At 47.7% G+C, this 21,261-nt stretch overlaps 1 protein-coding gene across 1 annotated transcript; it reads left to right on the plus strand.

Moving 5' to 3' along the window:
* The first annotated feature begins 401 nt into the window (after nucleotides 1–401).
* LOC101407078 (myosin-3) lies at nucleotides 402–20,980 on the plus strand. The gene is made up of 39 exons (XM_014789503.2): nucleotides 402–605; nucleotides 2,374–2,517; nucleotides 2,988–3,144; nucleotides 3,659–3,686; nucleotides 4,043–4,151; nucleotides 4,759–4,851; nucleotides 5,592–5,655; nucleotides 5,737–5,835; nucleotides 6,689–6,792; nucleotides 6,878–7,016; nucleotides 7,443–7,561; nucleotides 7,648–7,797; nucleotides 8,531–8,701; nucleotides 8,794–9,100; nucleotides 9,207–9,277; nucleotides 9,838–9,925; nucleotides 10,010–10,127; nucleotides 10,527–10,650; nucleotides 10,740–10,876; nucleotides 10,962–11,217; nucleotides 11,387–11,629; nucleotides 11,719–11,895; nucleotides 12,004–12,149; nucleotides 12,227–12,317; nucleotides 12,741–13,130; nucleotides 13,232–13,358; nucleotides 14,426–14,544; nucleotides 14,718–14,914; nucleotides 15,294–15,477; nucleotides 16,159–16,324; nucleotides 16,613–16,737; nucleotides 17,249–17,557; nucleotides 18,117–18,320; nucleotides 18,395–18,520; nucleotides 19,406–19,576; nucleotides 19,671–19,775; nucleotides 19,949–20,044; nucleotides 20,149–20,286; nucleotides 20,838–20,980. Exons 1-39 carry the CDS (start codon nucleotides 402–404, stop codon nucleotides 20,862–20,864), a joined length of 5,823 nt encoding a protein of 1,940 aa, XP_014644989.1. The 3' UTR covers nucleotides 20,865–20,980.
* Nucleotides 20,981–21,261: the final 281 nt, after the last annotated feature.

Here is a 21,261-nt window from a genome sequence, read left to right on the forward strand (position 1 = left end):
TTTAGCACACTCTCTTTAAAGAACAGCATTTATTTTTTATGCTGTTATTTTTAAATCTTCTCTCAGCAACACCTGGGTTTTACAGAAGAGGAAGGTGTGGTCCTGAGGGCTGTACTCACCTCCAGGTCCCTTCACCAGTCCGAGCCTCTGACACTCGAGGAGCTTGGATTACATGTGCTCTGTGCCCTTTGCACAGATAGCCACTCCATAACTATGTGCCCATTTGATTTTCCCAGCACTTAATTCCTGTGAGTGGAGCTCCTAGGATGAAGGACAGACTTGCTCCTGGGGCTCTGCCTTAGGGGCCTCCTGTGGTGGCAGGTCAGATGTGGGGACAGGCCTGGAGCCTGGCTCAGCGGGCAGCTTGGCTCACCTGGGGGGTTTGCCTTCCAGCTGACACCATGAGTAGCGACACGGAAATGGAAGTGTTCGGCATAGCCGCTCCTTTCCTCCGGAAGTCAGAAAAGGAGAGGATTGAGGCTCAGAACCAGCCTTTTGATGCCAAAACCTACTGCTTTGTGGTTGATTCAAAGGAAGACTATGCCAAGGCGAAAATTAAGAGTACCCAGGATGGGAAGGTCACGGTGGAAACCGAAGACAACCGGGTAAGCCTCATCTACGCCCTCTGCAGGCTGACTGGCCCTCTGTCTGCTCCTCCCGGTTGGCCAGTCTGTGCATCCGCCCCACCTCCCACCACTTCCTGATGTGGCTCTGGCACCGTAATGCCTCACACAGCGTCACCGTCTTAGCTTTCCCAGGGGTCCTCGGAGGTAGCAGAGGGAACAAGGGGCCTCAGGTTGCAGGGTGGAGAAGAAACTGGCTGTGGCTGATCAAAGCAATTAGTGTTCAGGTGCTTTTGTCAGTGTTCACGCCCCTCTAGGTCAGAGGGGAGCGGCTGTGCATCCCGAAGGTGTGGAGTTGGGAGTGCAACACTAGGAAGACCTCTTTTAGAATACTCTCCTTTGACAGCCTAGGTTTGCTCCTAATTCTTCTAGCAGTAGCCATCTAACTGAGGATATAAGGAAAATGGGTAAGGGACCCAGATGGACCACAAGCTTGATGTGAAATAGCAGCCTCCCTGTATCAGGAAGGCCATGAGCAGTGTAGCCACTACCCTCCGGCCCAGGCCATGGCGGGGGTGCTGGGAGGAGTTCTGGACTTCACCACTTTGTGGAACCCAGACCAGAAGAATCAAAAATGTTCCAAGAAAAGTTAAAAAAACTAAGAAGAGAGAGGAAAAAGAAAACCCGAAAGAGAAGAGTAAAGGAAATAGCGTCATTGGGCTAGGCTAAAGGGAAAAGGCATTGAAAACTGCCCTTCAGTGCTACCAAGCATGGAAGCCCCCAGAGGGTGGCTGTCTGTATATTTCAGATGACAGAGCTGAGAGTGAGCTTACATAGCAGCAGGGAATTCAGAAGCTAGACATAATGAATGACGACTAAGATGATCTAGGAGACCATTCCCAAGGAGGGCTGGCTGCACGGGTGGTTTAAGTGAATCTCTGCTTGGAGGCCAGAAGAGGCAGGTTTCCCACCCACCTTGCCCAACCAGGAAAATGTTCATCTTCAAAGGAGGTCTCAGAGAGAAAGGAGGTGAGGGCAGGGCAGGGGAGAGGAAGACGCGCTCACCCACTGTGCCTGGGGTCCTGCAGCCCGGGAGGCCGGAGGGTATTGAGGCAGGGGCTTCTCCTCCCGAGGGAAGTGCAAACACACCTGCCGGTGCTAGAACCACTGCTCTGCCTCATGTCCCTCACCCGGCTTGTGATACTCTGACCCCAGAAAGGCGGGAGGGGTGAGGGGGGCTAGCTTCTCTTTCATAAGCACAGGTGGGGAGGGTGGTGCAGTGAGCAAGACACGGGCTGGGAGGCTGGACAGCTGCTTTCAGAGAGCTCAGAACATGGACTAACTCTGGGAGCCAGCCTGCTGAGCCAGTGCCGCCTCCCTCCTTCTCTCCTGTCCCCACCTCAGCGACACCAGTGGACGTGCCGTGTCCCCTGAGCAGACAGAACAAGCCCTTCAGCTGCTGGAGCTGGGTTGGGTCCAGCTAGCGTTACTGAGCTAAAGGTGCCCGCTGGCTCCGTCCCTGCATCATCCCCGCAGCCGTGCACAGAGACCCTCTCTTCTCAGTTCTGTCATCCTTCCCTCACCTCTCGCCCACTGGCCAGGGAACAAAAACAAAAGCCCTGAGTAACAGAAACAAATCACATGCTCTCACCGTCACCACGAGCTGCCCCACAAACCTATCTTCCCTCACTGCCAAGTGGGCGTTTTCTCTAGTGCTTGCTCCCCAAAGTCTCTTCGTGGGTGACAGACATCTATAGCAGGCAAAATGCACAGAGAAGACTGGGTAAGCACTGTACTTCTCCCCTCGCAGACCCTGGTGGTCAAACCAGAGGATGTGTACGCAATGAATCCCCCCAAGTTTGACCGGATCGAGGACATGGCCATGCTGACGCACCTGAACGAGCCGGCCGTGCTGTACAACCTCAAGGACCGCTACACCTCCTGGATGATCTATGTCGGTGCCCAGGCGGCTTCCCAGGACATCCGATGGGGGTGGGGGTGGGGATGCTTGCGGGGGGCGATGGAATTTTAGAAGATTAGTGTTCCACTAAGCTGTTGAACAAAAGACAGGAAATGGGGAAAAAAAGAAGAGGAAAAGGGGAAGAGAAAGACAGAAGATGAGGGAGGGAGAGATGGATGGGCTGGGAAGGAGAGAGGCTGGAAGGGGGCGGGAGGGAAGAGGAGGAACCAGCAGGAAGGAGGGACAGCAGGAAAGACGGGGCCAATGGCATTGTCACTTACTAGCGGTGGGAGGTCCGGCCACGCCCCTCTTGGAGTTTCAGTTGCCTCACCTATAAAGAGAAATCGTTTCTTCCCTCCTTTACAACTTTATCATAAAGAAAAGTGAAATAATGATAAAGGCAAAAGGTTTGAAATATACATACACACGCACATAAATATATACATATTTTTTTACTGCCACAGACCTATTCGGGCCTCTTCTGTGTCACCGTCAACCCCTACAAGTGGCTGCCAGTGTACAACCCCGAGGTGGTGGACGGCTACCGAGGCAAAAAGCGCCAGGAGGCCCCGCCCCACATCTTCTCCATCTCTGACAATGCCTATCAGTTCATGCTGACTGGTAGGTTTCCAAGGAGGAAGGCTGGAGTGGTGGAGCGGGCATTAGACAGGGCTTAGGGGAGCTGCCCTGTGGTCTTGGGCCTGCCCTGTCTGGTGTGAGACCTCCAGCACAGAGGAGAGGAGGGTAGAGGTGGTTAAAGAGACAGAAAGAGGCCAGAGCATTTAGGGCCTTGCAGAGCCTGGTGAGGAGTTTGCATTAATGCAAGTATTGGTTATACCATATGAAACTGACATTTTTGTGGGCCAAAAACAAAAATTGACAATTTCATATGGTTCCACCTAATATGATGAGAAGCCACTGACTGGTGAGAAGCCACTGGATGATTTTAAGCAGGGACTTAACCTCCCTGAGTCTCATTCTCAAGAAGGAGGCTCTGAAAGCTCCCAGCTAGGACTAAACAAAACACTAGAGGGAAGAGAAATCGTGCAATTGAACTCTGACTGCTTGACAAATGGAGAATTAGGAAGCTCTTTTTATATTGCCATCGACTCTATTTTATCTTTTCCTTTGGCAGATCGTGAAAACCAGTCCATTCTGATCACGTGAGTATCAGAAACCATAGAAAGCTTTCATAGCTGTGGCTCTTTGTCCCCAGTGCAGAAGGTAAAGGTGCCACTTGCTCTATTCTGTTCATTAGAACGAACAAAGTCTGTGATGAAAAAATAGATTTTGGGGCTGGGCAAGAAGGTATGTGTAAGGCCTTAGAAAACTGGGATCACAGTCAACCGAGCTGTGATGAGTCTTCCCTTGGGCCTCTGCGTCTCTCACATTTGTTTGAAGGGCGTGTGTCTGATGTGGCTCAGAGTATGTCCAGGCCTCTCTGCGACGTCTTGGAGAGTCTATTTATATGAACAGGACTTGTTTCATTCTCCCTCTCTCTTCTGATCACTCCCAATAGCGGAGAATCCGGGGCAGGGAAGACTGTGAACACCAAAAGGGTCATCCAGTACTTTGCAACAATTGCAGCTACTGGAGACCTCGCCAAGAAGAAGGACTCCAAAATGAAGGTATGCGGAGGAGGAAGGCTTGCTCTGCTTCTACTTCTAACCTTCGTCTTCACTTCAGAATGTGGGGGCAAAGGGAGGCACATTCCCTGCTCTTCAAGGAAAGGAGAGCAGGCAGGATTTAAAATCTCAAAGGGCAGCCAGTTGTGTGGTTGATCTTACAGGACCAGATCCTGGAATTTTTCTGGAAAATGAGGCTCTAAGGCTTAACCAAGAAAGGGGTCGATTAGGGAGCCACTCAGAGAGCTTTTTCTTTTATGGCAGAATCACATATACCAACTTGAGGGAACTGTAGCCTAGACCTGCCTTTTGAAACGAATGTATTACTACAGTTTGAAGTGAATACAGACAACCTAACTGACTGGAGCATGAAGGAATTGAAGCATTACACGAATTTTAGGTCAAGACACCCAATTACGGCCAAATATAACAAAATGGCAAAGTGTTTTGAGTGAGACGTGCTGACGATTTGGTTGATCCTCAAACTGGAAAGTCAGAGAGGGAGAGACCAGCTTCCCCAGAGACTGCAGGCAGCAAGGGCAGGCGGGAGAGACAGGGCTGGGGAGAACTGTCATTTTTGCCTTCTTCCTCCCCTGATTTCTTGCATTAGGGGACTCTGGAAGATCAAATCATCAGCGCCAACCCGTTGCTGGAGGCCTTCGGGAACGCCAAGACCGTGAGGAACGACAACTCCTCCCGTTTTGTGAGTCCGAGTTGGGCTAAGCTGGGATTTTCTCTGTGGCCCACGAGATAGGCAAGATTCCTGTCCTCACCGAGGTTACAATCCAGTGGGGACAGACAATGAAAGAACGAAACACATCCAGACAGTTTCAGATAATGATACCTCCGTGTAAGTTAGATGAACAGGGTGTGGGATGGAGCAGCTGGGGCTCCTTTAGACAGGGTTGGCAGGGAAGACCTCCAGTGGGGCTGGCCTGTGAACCCCGAGATCTGCAGGATGAGGAGGGAGAAAGGGAAAAGCAAGTGCACACCCTCTGAGGCAGGGAAGGGCCTGGTGTAGTCAAGGGACCTCAAGAGGGTCCGCGTGGCTGCAGCGAGGTGGGCAAGGAGGCACACCCCATGAGGTGCGGGAAGAGGTAGAAAAAGACCTGGGCACGCAGGAGCGTGTAGGTCGTGGGAAGGGATTTGGATTTCATTCAGGAAACTACTGAAAGATTCTGTGAGCAGGGAAATGATATGGTTTGATGTGCATCTTGAAAAAATCGCTCTATTACTTTGTTGACTGGATAGGGTGGGGCGGTTTGGAGGTAATGTGGAACAAAGGGGATGGAGAAAAGGGAGGCACAGCAAACTGGAAAGAGAAGAAGGAGGACATACTGAATTTCAATTTATAGGGGAATAAAGCTCCTATTCGCATTACCCAGGAGACGAATATGAACACTTGGAGTCCTGGTAGACATTGGTCTCCCTTTCCCTACACAGGGCAAGTTCATCCGAATCCATTTTGGTACCACTGGGAAGCTGGCATCTGCAGATATTGAAACTTGTAAGTGGATTACCAGGATCAGATGATGTCTCAGGGTAGTGGGGAGCAGTTTGGAAAACAGTCCTGTGTTTGTGTTCCTAGATCTGCTGGAAAAATCAAGAGTGACCTTCCAGCTGAAGGCTGAGAGAAGCTACCACATCTTCTACCAGATTCTTTCAAACAAGAAGCCTGAGCTCATAGGTGAGGAAGTCCCCAGTGGGGTTGGTCTTTCAGGCATTTCGGTTCTTACTGGACCAAGAGAGCTACACCTAAACATAGGTGGCTTGATAGCCAATAGAGGAAGTTTGTTTTAGAAATGAGATGTGGCTATTTTGACAGTAACATGCCAATTTGAAAAAACCTAATCCAATGGATGGCAACAAGATTAGACTACTACTGAATTCAGCGCTGGTTTATAGAAACCTGAACAACAAAGCAGTGAATTGTCGTTGGGCGCCCCCTTGTGTTCCAGCACAGAAACCAACCTTTCACCAAATGCTGTGAGGCTAGTGCAGTATCAGATGACAATCCAGCCCTGAGGATGCTCACCCTGCCCTTTGTTCCACACCTAACAGAGGCCTCTGTGCACACGGTCTTCTTTGCTCTTTTGCTGTGTTTGCTCAGCCTTCTGGTCCCAAGCCTGGAAATAGGCTGTAGCTTTTCAACAAGTTTTGTAAAAGGCTATGATTGTACTGAACAACCTGTGCTTCCCTCAACCTGGGCTCATGTCCTGACCCACACTCAGCCAGTTTTCCCTCTTAATTTTCCCCAACCTACATTGATATGCACATTCACGTGCAAAGCACGGGAATTTAAATATTCTTTCCCCGGTTCGTAATCTACACCGTGTGGGCGGGCGGCAAAGTCTTCCCTGGCTTTTACATTCAGCCACAGCCTGAGAATTGCGAGGCTGTTTAAAAGCGATTTCTAACTCTAAATTAGCTTGGGCTACAGCAGTAAAAGTCTCATCCCAGAATACAGGAGCTCAAATCCACTGGGGGGGGGATGTTTTCTTGGCTTCTATGTGACCTCCTCTAACTATTCATGATTTCAGAGCTGCTGCTGATTACAACCAACCCTTACGACTACCCATTCATCAGCCAGGGTGAAATCCTGGTAGCCAGTATCGACGATGCCGAGGAGCTGTTGGCTACAGACGTAAGTAGAGCTGAGAGAAAGGTGTGGGGTACTCCTCCATCACTGGGGTCAGCCGACTGACTCGCTGCTGTTCTTTCAATGCCAGAGTGCCATTGACATCCTGGGCTTCACCCCAGAAGAGAAATCTGGACTCTACAAGCTCACGGGGGCCGTGATGCACTATGGGAACATGAAGTTCAAGCAGAAGCAGCGAGAGGAGCAGGCGGAGCCAGACGGCACAGAAGGTACCAAATCACCCCAACAGGCCGTAAACCAGAGTTGGGTGGTTGTTCAGCAGATTATCTGGTGCCTCTTTTGAAAGTGATTAATCCTTCTTCCACCTGGAGAGGTGGACCTCTCTGGGGCTCAAATGCCCGTAGGCACTGTTACCACCTCCATTTGCTGAATCACTAGCGTGGTCTTGTTTCAGATGCAGTGAAAGTGACCAGGGCTTTCTGGAACACAATCCTGCCTTTCCACAAAATCTACCATATTCTGAGTGACCTAGCTTCCATTGGTCAAATGTAAGCCGTTTAGACATACAGAATGTAAAACACACCAAGATGAACTTAGCCAAGCTTTGAAACACCTGGATGATTTCCCAAGTGGTTCTTCTACTTTGCCAAGCATCAGGGGTTTCCCTTTGTAATCATCTTTCTTTTCTCACCCAGTGGCTGACAAGACAGCCTATCTGATGGGCCTGAACTCTTCGGACCTCCTGAAAGCGTTGTGCTTCCCCAGAGTGAAAGTTGGGAATGAGTATGTGACCAAAGGTCAAACTGTGGATCAGGTAAGGGACTGATTCAGGGCCAGGAAGGGAGGTAGGTACCCAACAGCCTCTGCCTTCAGACTCACCAGCTGATCTTTCCCTAACAGGTTCACCATGCTGTGAACGCCCTTTCCAAATCTGTTTATGAAAAGCTGTTCCTATGGATGGTCACGCGCATCAACCAGCAGCTGGACACGAAGCTCCCAAGACAACACTTCATTGGGGTTTTGGACATCGCAGGCTTTGAGATCTTTGAGGTTTGTGTCACTTATATTCATGTTTTCATGTGGCTTTGTAGAGGAGGACTGGTTTTCATGATCCTATAGGGAAGATAGCAAGGTGGCCAATAGGTCATACCATCACATCTTGTGGGAAGATCAGACAGAGCGTGGTCAAGTAGAAGAGAATATGGGGAGGGCTTGTGTTATTTTAAGAGAGGGGAAGACCTGTGTCAAGTGGAATTTTAAAGGACATTGTCCAATGGATTAAAAGAAAATCAAATGCAATTACTGACTTAGGAAGAGCCGGGCATATAAAGAATTTGATAATAAGCCAATCAGGCAGTATTTTACATAAATATCCTACTGGTTCTGGGTAAGAAGCAAATAGCCATTCATCAAAGTGTGTATTTGGTGTCTATCAGATACAAGACATGCAGGTGAATAAAAGATGAGCTCGGAGTCTACAGAGGAAAATGAGAAGTAGATCAGGCACGCTGGAGAGTAACTGCAAAATAAGGCAGATTGTGGTCAGTGCACAGGAGAGGCCCAGCCCACAGGAATTCAGGAGAGGGAGAAACACCTTCTAGTTGGCAGTTGAGGGAAGGCTCCAAGGAGGAGATGTGATGTGAGCTGGGCCTTGAGGAATGTGAGCACACCTGAAAGCATAAACGAGATGGCGAGAGCCTGAGGCAAAGAGGAGGAAGGATGATGGGTCTCTGATTTTGAAAGAAGTCTAACTTTTCATGTGAACATTATATTTTGGTGTTAGTATAACAGCCTGGAGCAGCTGTGCATCAACTTCACCAATGAGAAACTGCAACAGTTTTTCAACCATCACATGTTCGTGCTGGAGCAGGAGGAGTACAAGAAGGAAGGCATCGAGTGGACGTTCATCGACTTCGGGATGGACCTGGCTGCCTGCATTGAGCTCATTGAGAAGGTATCCTAATCTATCCACTCTTCTCATATACTCTGCTGCTCATCACTGCAGCTCTAGTTACCCTACACGCATTTTGCCTTGCCTTAATCTAGCCTATGGGCATCTTCTCCATCCTGGAAGAGGAGTGCATGTTCCCCAAGGCCACAGACACCTCCTTCAAGAACAAGCTGTATGACCAGCACCTGGGCAAGTCCAGCAACTTCCAGAAGCCCAAGGTGGTCAAGGGCAGAGCCGAGGCCCACTTCTCACTGATCCACTACGCCGGCACCGTGGACTACAGCGTCTCGGGCTGGCTGGAGAAGAACAAGGACCCCCTGAACGAGACTGTGGTTGGGCTGTACCAGAAGTCCTCCAACAGGCTCCTGGCGCACCTCTACGCCACCTTTGCTACAGCGGACGGTAACAGAGCACCCGGAGTGCCTTGTGCTTTCTCCCTCCATTCAATCCACAGACTGAAAAATCTATAGATCCACTAACAGCACACACTATCTTTTATTTCTTTCAGCTGACAGTGGAAAGAAGAAAGTTGCCAAGAAGAAGGGTTCTTCCTTCCAAACTGTCTCTGCCCTTTTCAGGGTAAGAAAAATATGTTTATTTGCTTGTGATTGGTTTAAGTCATCTCAAAATGAGCAATGTAGAGATTCTAAACTTGGTTATTCAAGAATAGTAATGTGGCCTTCATCTGATTACTGTCACTTAGTGAGGTTGAGTGGCAGTGTGATAATATGTAAATGAGGTCTAACAAATGTGGGACCAGAATTTAATTATCATTTGGTACTAGAACTAGTTGGGTTGGCTCGCCTAGGAGGTGAGTCCTCAGCGCAAACTTTCCGACTTGCTGGAAGGACACAGGCAGTCGCATCTCACGCTCCCGGTGGAGACAGCTACGTCTCTTGAGTTGATTCCAGAGAACATTTTGTACTTGGTTAGTCTCTGGCTCACTGTGAAGCAAAACACTACTATAACAGTTATTGCCTACACCTCTTGCCATAAGACTATTAAAAGAAAGAATGAAACAATTTCGTTATTCTTTAGAATTCATAAGTTTAAAACATATATCTTATTTTTCATTACAATACATCTCTGTCTTTGTAAAAGCCTACAGTAGGCTATCGAATTTAATCTTTTTCCTTCAGGAAAACCTGAACAAGCTGATGTCAAATTTAAGAACTACTCACCCTCACTTTGTGCGCTGTATAATTCCCAACGAAACCAAAACCCCAGGTGAGACACCTGCTGGCTCTGTAGATGGTACTCAGTTTTTAAGAAATTCTGTGTGAAGCTGATGTTTCTTGCTTCTCTTCTCAGGGGCTATGGAACATAGCCTCGTCCTCCATCAGCTGCGGTGTAATGGTGTCCTGGAAGGCATCCGCATTTGCAGGAAGGGATTCCCCAATAGGATTCTCTATGGGGATTTTAAACAAAGGTGTGTAATAAAAATGCTCTATATGCTTCTTGATGAGATGTGGAAATGCTGGAATTTGAGAGGGAGAAATGCTGTATGAAAAGTCTTGTTTCAACAGAACAGTTATGGACTTCCATGTAAAATGATTAACCTACCACTCAGCCAAGGTATACATAATTCTTCCTTCTGCATTTTCTCAGGAGCTTGTCTGATCTACAACAGGGCAAAGAAAAGACCTGGCCTAAGAGTTGGGAGGCCTGGATTCCAGGTCACTCTTTAGCAGGGCGACTATGGGCAAGTTTCTTTCCCTCTCTGGACCTTGGTCCTCTGGCCTGTTAGAAGAGAGGCCTCAACTAGCTGGTCTCCAAGGTTTACGTCTTTGCTAATAGTCTATAATTGTTTCTGTGTCTACAATGGCAGATATCGAGTGCTGAATGCCAGTGCAATCCCTGAGGGGCAATTCATCGACAGCAAGAAAGCTTGTGAAAAGCTGTTGGCATCCATCGATATTGACCACACTCAGTACAAATTTGGACATACCAAGGTAATGCATCAATTCTGACAAATGCTGGCCTGCAGTCCCTTTTAGACTTCTCCAGCACACTGACTCATGTCATCCTTCTTCCTTCAAAGGTGTTCTTCAAAGCTGGCTTGCTGGGAACTCTAGAAGAAATGCGGGATGACCGCCTGGCCAAACTGATCACCCGGACACAAGCTGTGTGCAGAGGGTTTCTCATGCGCGTGGAATTCCAGAAGATGGTGCAGAGAAGGTCAAGCAGGGCCTTTGTTCAAATATGAGCTCTTTGGGGGGAGTTGGGGCATCTCTCTTAGAAATAACCCATCTTTTGTTTTTAGAGAGTCCATCTTCTGCATCCAGTACAACATTCGCTCATTCATGAACGTCAAGCACTGGCCCTGGATGAAACTCTTCTTCAAGATCAAGCCCCTCCTCAAGAGTGCGGAGACTGAGAAGGAGATGGCCACCATGAAGGAAGAGTTTCAGAAAACCAAAGATGAACTCGCCAAGTCAGAGGCAAAAAGGAAGGAACTGGAGGAAAAATTGGTGACTCTAGTACAAGAGAAGAATGACCTGCAGCTCCAAGTACAAGCTGTATGTGTTTAGGAATATTTTTTTTTAACTTTTCCTTCTAGATTTATTTAGGAAACTTGGATGTTTGCTTTTTAGTTGGGATGCTTCATAAAGGACTTCACATATAACAAAATACTGGAATGTCAAAAACCTTATCTCATTAAAGGAAATCATGATTCTTTTCTTAAAGGAAAGTGAAAACTTACTGGACGCTGAGGAAAGATGTGATCAACTGATCAAAGCCAAGTTCCAGCTGGAGGCCAAAATCAAGGAGGTGACTGAGAGAGCTGAGGAAGAGGAAGAGATCAACGCTGAGCTGACGGCCAAGAAGAGGAAACTGGAGGACGAATGTTCAGAGCTCAAAAAAGACATAGATGACCTTGAGCTGACACTGGCCAAGGTCGAAAAAGAAAAGCATGCCACAGAGAACAAGGTACTTTCTTCGTGGGTTTTTCCAGCTTGATGTAGCCATTGCAAACCAAACTTTTTTTCTTCTTACAATTGCTTGTGGCTTCTTCTTAGGTTAAAAACCTTACTGAGGAACTCGCCGGGTTGGATGAAACAATTGCAAAGTTAACCAGGGAGAAGAAAGCCCTCCAAGAGGCCCACCAGCAGACCCTGGATGACCTCCAAGCTGAAGAAGACAAAGTCAATTCTTTGAGCAAAATCAAGAGCAAACTGGAACAGCAAGTTGATGATGTAAATAAATACTGCTAACTGGGAGTCCTAGATTCGGGGCTGGAAGAGCCCTCAAGAATCCTCTGGTGCAAAGCATTTGTTCTCAAAAGGAAATGGTGTCTTTTTCAGCTTGAAAGCTCCCTGGAACAAGAAAAGAAGCTGCGTGTAGAGCTGGAAAGGAACAAAAGGAAGCTTGAGGGAGACTTGAAGCTCGCCCAAGAGTCCATATTAGATCTGGAGAATGATAAGCAACAGCTGGATGAAAGGCTCAAGAAGTACGCCCTAAGACCACTGATTTCAGCCCATGTTACTGGGTATTTTGTCTTCACATGTTCTGCATTTCCCTTCACAGGAAGGATTTTGAATATAGTCAACTGCAAAGCAAAGTGGAAGATGAGCAGACGCTGGGCCTCCAGTTTCAGAAGAAAATCAAAGAGCTACAGGTAGGAGGAGTTTCCGACTTTTCTTTCCCTTGCGGGTTGCTCACAGTGTGCTGGGTGCTGTCTGCTGTAAGCCATTTAAAGCAAGGGGGCAGGACCATGGTCTGCCTGCCTCACTGGTTTCCTTTTTGCTAGGCTGATGCAGCACTGATGAACAATTTTTCCATAATTTTAAATAAAATACATAATTAAAGTATTTTGGGTCAACATTTAGTTGACTAGACAATATCCTGGGTTGGTCACTGCAGAAGTAATGACCATGTTGGAGCAAGAAAAATTCATATTAAAGGAAATTAGCAACATTCATATTTCTCCAGGAGAAATCCAAGAATGGTTTGTCTAATAGGAATGGAAACTAGTCTGTTCTTGACATTCAGAGTCACTCTGGGGACTGACTGCTCATGGGTGAGTGGCTGCCTCCCACAGGCTCGAATTGAGGAGCTGGAAGAAGAGATCGAGGCAGAGAGGGCGACCCGTGCAAAGACAGAGAAACAGCGCAGCGACTATGCCCGAGAGCTGGAGGAGCTGAGCGACAGGCTGGAGGAGGCGGGAGGCGTCACCTCCACCCAGATAGAACTGAACAAGAAGCGGGAGGCCGAGTTCCTGAAACTGCGCAGGGACCTGGAGGAGGCCACTCTGCAGCACGAAGCCATGGTGGCTGCTCTTCGCAAGAAGCACGCGGACAGCACGGCCGAGCTTGGGGAGCAGATAGACAACCTGCAGAGGGTCAAGCAGAAACTGGAGAAGGAGAAGAGCGAGTTCAAGCTGGAGATCGACGACCTCTCCAGCAACATGGAGAGTGTGTCGAAATCTAAGGTGCTTGGGCAGGATGGGGCCCAGTGCTTTTGATAAGAGACCTCTGGGGTCACTCAAATCTGACTACTGACTTAATGTTCTCCCCCTTCTCAATCCTTTAGGCAAATCTGGAAAAAATATGCCGAACTCTGGAGGATCAGTTAAGTGAGGCCAGGGGCAAGAATGAGGAAATTCAGAGGAGCATGAGTGAGCTGACCACACAGAAGTCTCGTCTTCAGACCGAGGCTGGTGAGCCATGGGAAATGAGGAGGGGCAACACCTCAGGGGCACCTCAGAGGGGGCACCTGGCCAAAACTCAAGGGCAGTAATTGTTTGGGAGAGAATTTCTAGGAAAGCATATTTTCAGAAGAGAAGCAATTGAAATAACCCACAAAAAGGGCCATTCAAAATATCCTGAAAGAGGAGAACATTGAGAGGTCAGTAAAAACAAGAGAGAGAGTAGTAGACCAGAATGAGAAGGGACTCAAATATCACCTGGTTCCAACTCCTTTGAAATTATTCTAACCTTGCATCGAAAAGAATCTAAATGGCAGCAACGGGACTAGAAACAAAGTCCCATGGCCTTCCTACTTCTCGCTGCACGTTAATTCAGATTGTTCGCGATCAAGTGTTTTAGACAATAAAGAAAGAAACATGGCCAATTTGTATAGGCCCTTGGGGTGTGATAAAAATACAGGGGACCATTATTTGGGGCTTTCACCCAGAAAATGTGGCCCCACCCAGCACTGGTCCTGCAGGCCATCATCATGGGTGAGTCAGTCTCCACTAGCAGACACAACGAAGACAATGAAGAAAAGAAGTTCAGTTGTCTACCATAATCTTGGGAATTCACCTCTGGAGTCACAAGGCCTCTCCCCTCCATCTTTTTTCCCTCTTACCTATATGTACGCATTTAAACCAGAACTTACCATATTCACCCTAGAGTCTAACTTGGAATTACCAGATATAAAGTCCTAAGGAAGGCAGTTTTTCTCTTAATGACAAATCAACAAAGAGCTGGAAACACCAGCCACTGGAAGGTCTGATGGGAGTTTTCAGGTGGTAATGTTTAAATTTACTATTGTTCTGAACGTGTTGTATTGAGAAAAGTCACTCCAAGCTTCTCGTACTTTGTAACAATATCTAATCAGGTTGTGCTTTCAGGTTCCTTTTCATAGACACATCCCTTCTCCCCCAAGAAAGGACCACATCTTATTATTTACTCTTTCTCAGATCTTAGCACAGTGCCTTACACACAGTAGGAACTTGGTGAATGAATGAATGAATAAAATGAAAATATTTCCTTCTGGACATAGGCGAGCTGAGTCGTCAACTGGAAGAAAAGGAAAGCATAGTATCCCAACTTTCCAGGAGCAAGCAAGCATTTACCCAACAAATAGAAGAGCTCAAGAGGCAGCTGGAGGAAGAGAGCAAGGTACGTCAGCTGAGGGAGTGCTTCCTTGATCCAATTTTCAAATACCACTTGCAGAAAAAAAAGGTAACTTTATTCAATAGGAGATGATGGCAGGAACATACTTGGGTTGTATCACGAACATGGCAGTAAAATATTGATCCACTGGGGGCTCTCCTCTTTCTTGACTTGTGCAGGCCAAGAACGCCCTGGCCCACGCCCTGCAGTCCTCCCGCCACGACTGTGACCTGCTGCGGGAACAGTACGAGGAGGAGCAGGAAGGCAAAGCCGAGCTGCAGAGGGCGCTGTCCAAGGCCAACAGCGAGGTTGCCCAGTGGAGGACCAAGTACGAGACGGACGCCATCCAGCGCACAGAGGAGCTGGAGGAGGCTAAGTACGCAACTCTACTGACCTTTCAAAGAACTAGAACTCCTAAAGGATCACATGATGGAGGGCGCTGACTTTAGAACCACTTGGGAATGAATTTGTTTTGTCACTGGATGTTTCCCCACCTCATCTGTCTTGTAATGCAATTCTGTGCCATGAGAGGGACCTGGTGTTAGCATATTTCATTAAGACAAACAACTTTGATCTTGGTTAGAGACAAGGCAGGTTACTGATCACTGAGTTTTAGCAGTCAGGAAATTCTGCCGGGCTCATGAAAGCAAATAGCTATTTGAATCACGTAGATTAGTGATTCTAACTTGATGAATAGTGATGTTCAAGAGGATGGAAACTTAAATAGCATCTGCTTCTCTTTCATATTCTTTAAGGAAAAAACTTGCTCAGCGTCTTCAAGATTCTGAGGAACAGGTTGAGGCAGTGAATGCTAAGTGTGCCTCCTTGGAGAAGACCAAGCAGAGGCTGCAAGGGGAGGTTGAGGACCTGATGGTTGATGTTGAAAGAGCCAACTCTCTTGCCGCCGCTCTGGACAAGAAGCAGAGGAACTTTGACAAGGTGTGGGGTCGGCTCTCTGCAGGCTGAACACCCCTAGTAGTCACGGAAGGAGGAGACTGGTCCCAGTCTTGACTCTGCCCCACTAGTAGTGTGATCTTGGGCCAGTCTCTGAACTTCACTGGGCTGTAGTTTCCTCATCTGTAAAATGAAATGGGAATGGGATGGGGATAGAGGTCCCTTTCAAACATTGTCAACCAATTTCTACCACGTTGTTCAGCCCCAAGCATTTTTCTTCTCCTATCCTGCTGGTCTGTCTGGGTGGCTGACATGTGGGACTCTAACTCAGGTCCCATTGAGAGGCTTTCTGGAAGCCCCCCTTTCAGTATGACAGATAAGGTTAGTTTGAACTAAAGTTTTAATGAAATATTTAGAAGTGCAGGGCCATTTCATATCAGGAAAAGGGCAATTATGCCCAGCTAATTCCTTCTCAAAGGGTCTATTTGCTTTTCGGAGATGGCAATTGTTACTGATCAATTATAGATGTTGAGTAAATTTATGGACCGAAATCTTGGTTAGCCCAATAATCGAGAACAAAGAGTGAAGCAAGAAACACTGCCTAGTGTAGCCCTAATTCTAAGAGTATTTATTAATACTCATTAATGTTATATTAACGTTATATTTAGTTAGAAGCTTGGGGGAGAAGAGCTAATAAAGGGAGACACCTTCATCCCGGTGTTCCAGGTGCTTGCTGAATGGAAAACAAAGTGTGAGGAGAGCCAGGCAGAGCTGGAGGCATCTCTGAAGGAATCCCGCTCTCTGAGCACCGAGCTCTTCAAACTGAAAAATGCCTACGAAGAAGCCTTAGATCAACTTGAAACGGTGAAACGAGAAAATAAGAATTTAGAGCGTAAGCAGTTTGAAAGTCTGCAATCTCCCTTCACACTTCTGCCAGAGCGTGTGCTGGGGTGGGCGTGACTTCAGGACTCAAACCTCCATGCGCGTGTCCATCTGTTAATGCACGCACAGATGGTGTTCATCATCTGAGGGGTTATTTTGAGTCCCTCTCTATACAATATCTTATCTCTAGGAAACAGCGTCCTTAGAATTACAAAAAACTAGTTAAAAAGCATTTAGCTTACCATGCCTGGAAACCTGTGCAGAGGTGTTCAAATGCAATCAAAACATTTCTTTGCAGAGGAGATAGCAGATCTCACAGAACAAATTGCTGAAAATGGTAAAACCATCCATGAACTGGAGAAATCAAGAAAGCAGATCGAGCTGGAAAAGGCTGATATCCAGCTGGCTCTTGAGGAAGCAGAGGTGAGCAGGATGCTGGGAGGTGGCCACAGGGGCAGAGCAAGAGCTCGGGTTTGGGAGGCTGGCTGACTCCACCCTGTGTCTTAATTTTTGTCTCTGTAGAGTCACAGTCCTAATGCCTGCTCCTTTCCTATCGAAAAGCATGAAATAATACCTGTGAATTATCTTGAATTTATTAGAGAAACTCATTACATTAAAATAAGTCTAAAAATGAGATTTTATAAAATCTTAGATGAATTTAAAATATCTCTAAGGTGCTCCTAAGAAATGTGATGATTTAAATATTACTATTGTTTTGTATAACCCAAAACTAATAGCAGTGAAACAGATCTTATTTTGGCACTGAAGATAAATTAGGGATATCTTTTTAAAAGACAGTTTTGGATATTGTAGAGCCAGAGTTACAAATATTCCATTGAAGCTTTTTTACCCTAAAGAGTAGTGTAGCAGGATCCGTCCCATCACTACCGTATCACTAATGGTACTATTTCCATTTTGTTTTTGTTCTTTAAAGGCTGCCCTTGAGCATGAAGAGGCCAAGATCCTCCGAATCCAGCTGGAATTGACACAAGTGAAATCAGAAATCGACAGAAAGATTGTGGAGAAAGACGAAGAGATCGAGCAGCTGAAGAGGAACTACCAGCGGACGGTAGAAACGATGCAGAGTGCCCTGGACGCCGAAGTGCGGAGCAGGAACGAGGCCATCAGGATCAAGAAGAAGATGGAGGGGGATCTGAATGAAATTGAGATCCAGCTGAGCCACGCCAACCGCCAGGCTGCAGAGACCCTCAAACACCTCAGGAGTGTCCAGGGACAGCTGAAGGTCTGCGGGGTCCCTGGTGGGAACCTCTCCTGCCCTCAAACACTCAAAGGTGTAGTCCAGCCTCTTGGTCTTTTTTTTTTTTTTTTTTTTTTTCAGAATCGCGCACATTTAGATTATCTTTATTTTTTTTTTAACACTATAAAAATCTTTAATTTTTTCAATTTGATTAACATTCAACTTCATTTAGCATATTGTGTGAGAGGTACTCAACTAAGCACTATTTTTCCCTGTACATTTTTTTCTTGAAACACTTTGAGATAAGTAATATCCTTCTGACACAAATAAGAAAATTAAGACTCAATCCTAGTCATCTTTCTGCCATATCCCTGTCCGGCTTATTCTACAGTCCTGTAAGCATGTACCCAAGTTTCTCAAAGGAGCACTTTACACAGTGGCATATCACTGCTTCACTGGAGAATTCCAAGCATTCCACAGAGGGCTCTGAGCCTGTTTCCCTCAATTCCTAGCTCCCTTGTGGCTGTGTGATGATTCCGGTTGGTCAGGCTCATGGTCTTAATGCCTCAGCTGCAACTAGACTTTTCCTTTATTCTCTGGCTAGGACACCCAGCTCCACCTGGATGACGCTCTCCGGGGCCAGGAGGACCTGAAGGAGCAGCTGGCCATCGTGGAGCGCAGAGCCAACCTGCTGCAGGCCGAGGTGGAGGAGCTGCGGGCCGCTCTCGAGCAGACGGAGAGAGCCCGGAAACTGGCCGAACAGGAGCTCCTGGACTCCAACGAGAGAGTGCAGCTACTGCACACCCAGGTGAGCGAAGGGGATGCAGAGCGGAGAGAGTCCGCCTCAGACACGCTGGGTAACACCCGCTCCTCCTGCCCTAGAACACCAGCCTCATCCACACCAAGAAGAAGCTGGAGACAGACCTCACGCAGCTCCAGAGTGAGGTAGAAGATGCCAGCAGGGATGCAAGGAACGCCGAAGAGAAAGCAAAGAAGGCCATCACAGATGTAAGGCTCTTCCTTCCTGCTCCTGTGCGGGTGCCAAGACTGTAATTCACTAAAGGCCCCTCCCCTCCCCCAGCCCTGAGATAGGTTGGGGCCTCCCCTGGGGCACACGTGGTGTGCATTCTGCTCCAAAACTGCTCCCCACCTCCCCTCGAACTCAGCACGTCCCCTCCCGCACATTTAAAAGGTGGACATGAGAAATAATGGAGCATAGAAAAAAAGACCGGAAGGGATTATATTCGGATTCTTATGCCCATGGAGTGTATGCTCTTCTTTCCCTCAACATCTGACTCATTCCAAATATGAAAATGCAACCCTCAGATGTCAATATCCCACCAAATTTCACCTCGCATGAAGCTGGCTTCCCTCCCACCAGCGCCTAACCTCCCGGGGTCTCAGAGGCCTTCTCCCTGCGGCCATGGCTCCCACAGCGCCATGTGCTGCGCTGTGGAGAACATTACCACGCACCTATTTTGCTGTCCCGCACGTTGTGCACACCTCAATTCTCTTGAGGCCTTCCCTTACTCTCACTCTCCCCAAACCTGGGGTATAGGTATCAACTCAATCTTGTCTAAGTCTCAGCTTCCTTTGAAAATATATATTGGTGGTAATGAAAGAAAGAATTTCCTTGGTGTGGTGAAGATCCCAAGGAGGCCAGTTTAAGAAAGGGAAGAAACCATTTCCCATCCAGTCCTTGGAGGTTTCATTTCTCAGGTTCTTTTCTACACCTGCTCTTCCCGTACTCCATTGTGAAAGTGTGGGCTCAGTCATCACCTTACCCTTTGTCCTTTATTTTCAGCACGACTCTGGTCCTCTGTGCCCAGATTCGGACAGTTCCAAGGCACTAGATCTTTGCCTGCATTTTAGTGGGTATGAACTGCTTTTCAGGCCGCCATGATGGCTGAGGAGCTGAAGAAGGAGCAGGACACCAGCGCCCACCTGGAGCGGATGAAGAAGAACCTGGAGCAGACGGTGAAGGACCTGCAGCACCGTCTGGACGAGGCTGAGCAGCTGGCCCTGAAGGGCGGGAAGAAGCAGATCCAGAAACTGGAGACGCGGGTACTTGTGGGACGAACTCCAGCACTGGCAGAGCTTTCCGGCCTCTCCCGTTCGTGCCACAGCCCCAGACTAATTTCCCAACTGTTTCCCCCAGATCCGAGAGCTGGAGTTTGAGCTAGAAGGGGAGCAGAAGAAGAACACTGAGTCTGTCAAGGGCCTGAGGAAATATGAGCGGCGGGTCAAGGAGTTAACTTACCAGGTCAGTGGAAAGAAAGCCCGAGCGATGGGCATGTTCTCTGTAAAGTGCAAACACCACCCTGGTTCTCTCTCCAGCATACAGGAAGGAACCCTTTAGATCCTTCTAGAAAACTGGCCTGACCTCGTGCCACTCTGCCGCCTCCTCTAGTTATATTCCCATGTTCTCACTTGTAGAGTGAAGAGGACAGGAAAAACGTGCTGAGACTACAGGACCTGGTGGATAAACTGCAAGTGAAAGTCAAGTCCTACAAGAGGCAGGCCGAGGAGGCTGTAAGTCAGACACATTTGTGATTTTAGAACAGCAGCCTGTCTGTTCCTCACAGAGCTCTAAGAGCGGCACGCTGACCTTACCTGCCTGGGCTCTTTGGTTTTAGGATGAACAAGCCAACGCTCATCTCACCAAATTCCGGAAAGCTCAGCATGAGCTGGAGGAGGCCGAAGAACGTGCCGATATTGCAGAATCTCAAGTCAACAAGCTTCGTGCTAAGACCCGAGACTTCACCTCCAGCAGGGTAGGTGGTTACCCTCCGTGCTAGACGGAGAGCAGCAGGTGTGTGTAGAGTTGCAGCTCCCGGGGCAACCTGAGAAGAACTCACAAGGAGGTAGAAATTTTTGAGCTGGAAGGAACCTTAGAGAACTCTTTACTTTAGAACTGGTCCATCTCGGGCGCAGGAAGGGAAAGGATTTGCCTAAAGTCATTAGCTGAGAAGAGCCCGGCTGAAACCCAGGTCTGTATGTCACCACAAAACAAACACCATCCTGAAAAGGAAGGAGCATTTTTCCACTGAGGCCTTTCAAGCCCCCTCTGCTGGCACCAGTCTTCAGTTACTCCACCTGTAGGGAAACACCTGAAGGAAGCTCCAGCTATGGGGCTTGTTCTTTCTGAGGGCCAGTTGCACGCTGTGGGGTGACTTCCTCCATGTGTGCAGTCATGTGTTCTCCTGAGGTCCAAAACATATCCTGTGTGTGACTGAAATATTTCCCTGAGGCTCGCTGGGAGAGGGAGCAGGGGAAATGTGTCTCTGCCATCTGATGTAACTAAAAATGCCCACTTTCTTTCCAGATGGTGGTCCATGAGAGTGAAGAGTGAGCTATCCTCTTGGACAGGAAAGAAAATATGCACAATGTATATTTTCATGGTTCCTGACCATTATACTTAATTTCCATGTGACCTCTTTCACATGCAATAAACTTTGCTTTGTTTTCAACTTGGGGCCTGTTTCACTGTATTTGTTTTCCCTTCCCCATGTGGAAATGGTTCGTTGTTTGGTGATTTTTAATGCCTAATGTTGAAATCTCAGTGAGCAGATGGCTTGATTAAGATAATTGGTGTGTGTATGTGGGGACAGGGTGAGATTCTTTTGGTTTAAATTTGAGATTAGATCAGAAAGAAAAAATACTCCCAGGTTAACCACTGCTTTGGCAGGGGGTGGGGGGAGGGGAGTTTGTCAAAAGAGTCCTCCCTCCATATGATATGAGGGAAACAC

Source organism: Ceratotherium simum, chromosome 16, assembly GCF_057802395.1.
Source record: "Ceratotherium simum simum isolate JZ-2026a chromosome 16, ASM5780239v1, whole genome shotgun sequence".
Taxonomy (NCBI): Eukaryota; Metazoa; Chordata; class Mammalia; order Perissodactyla; family Rhinocerotidae; genus Ceratotherium; species Ceratotherium simum.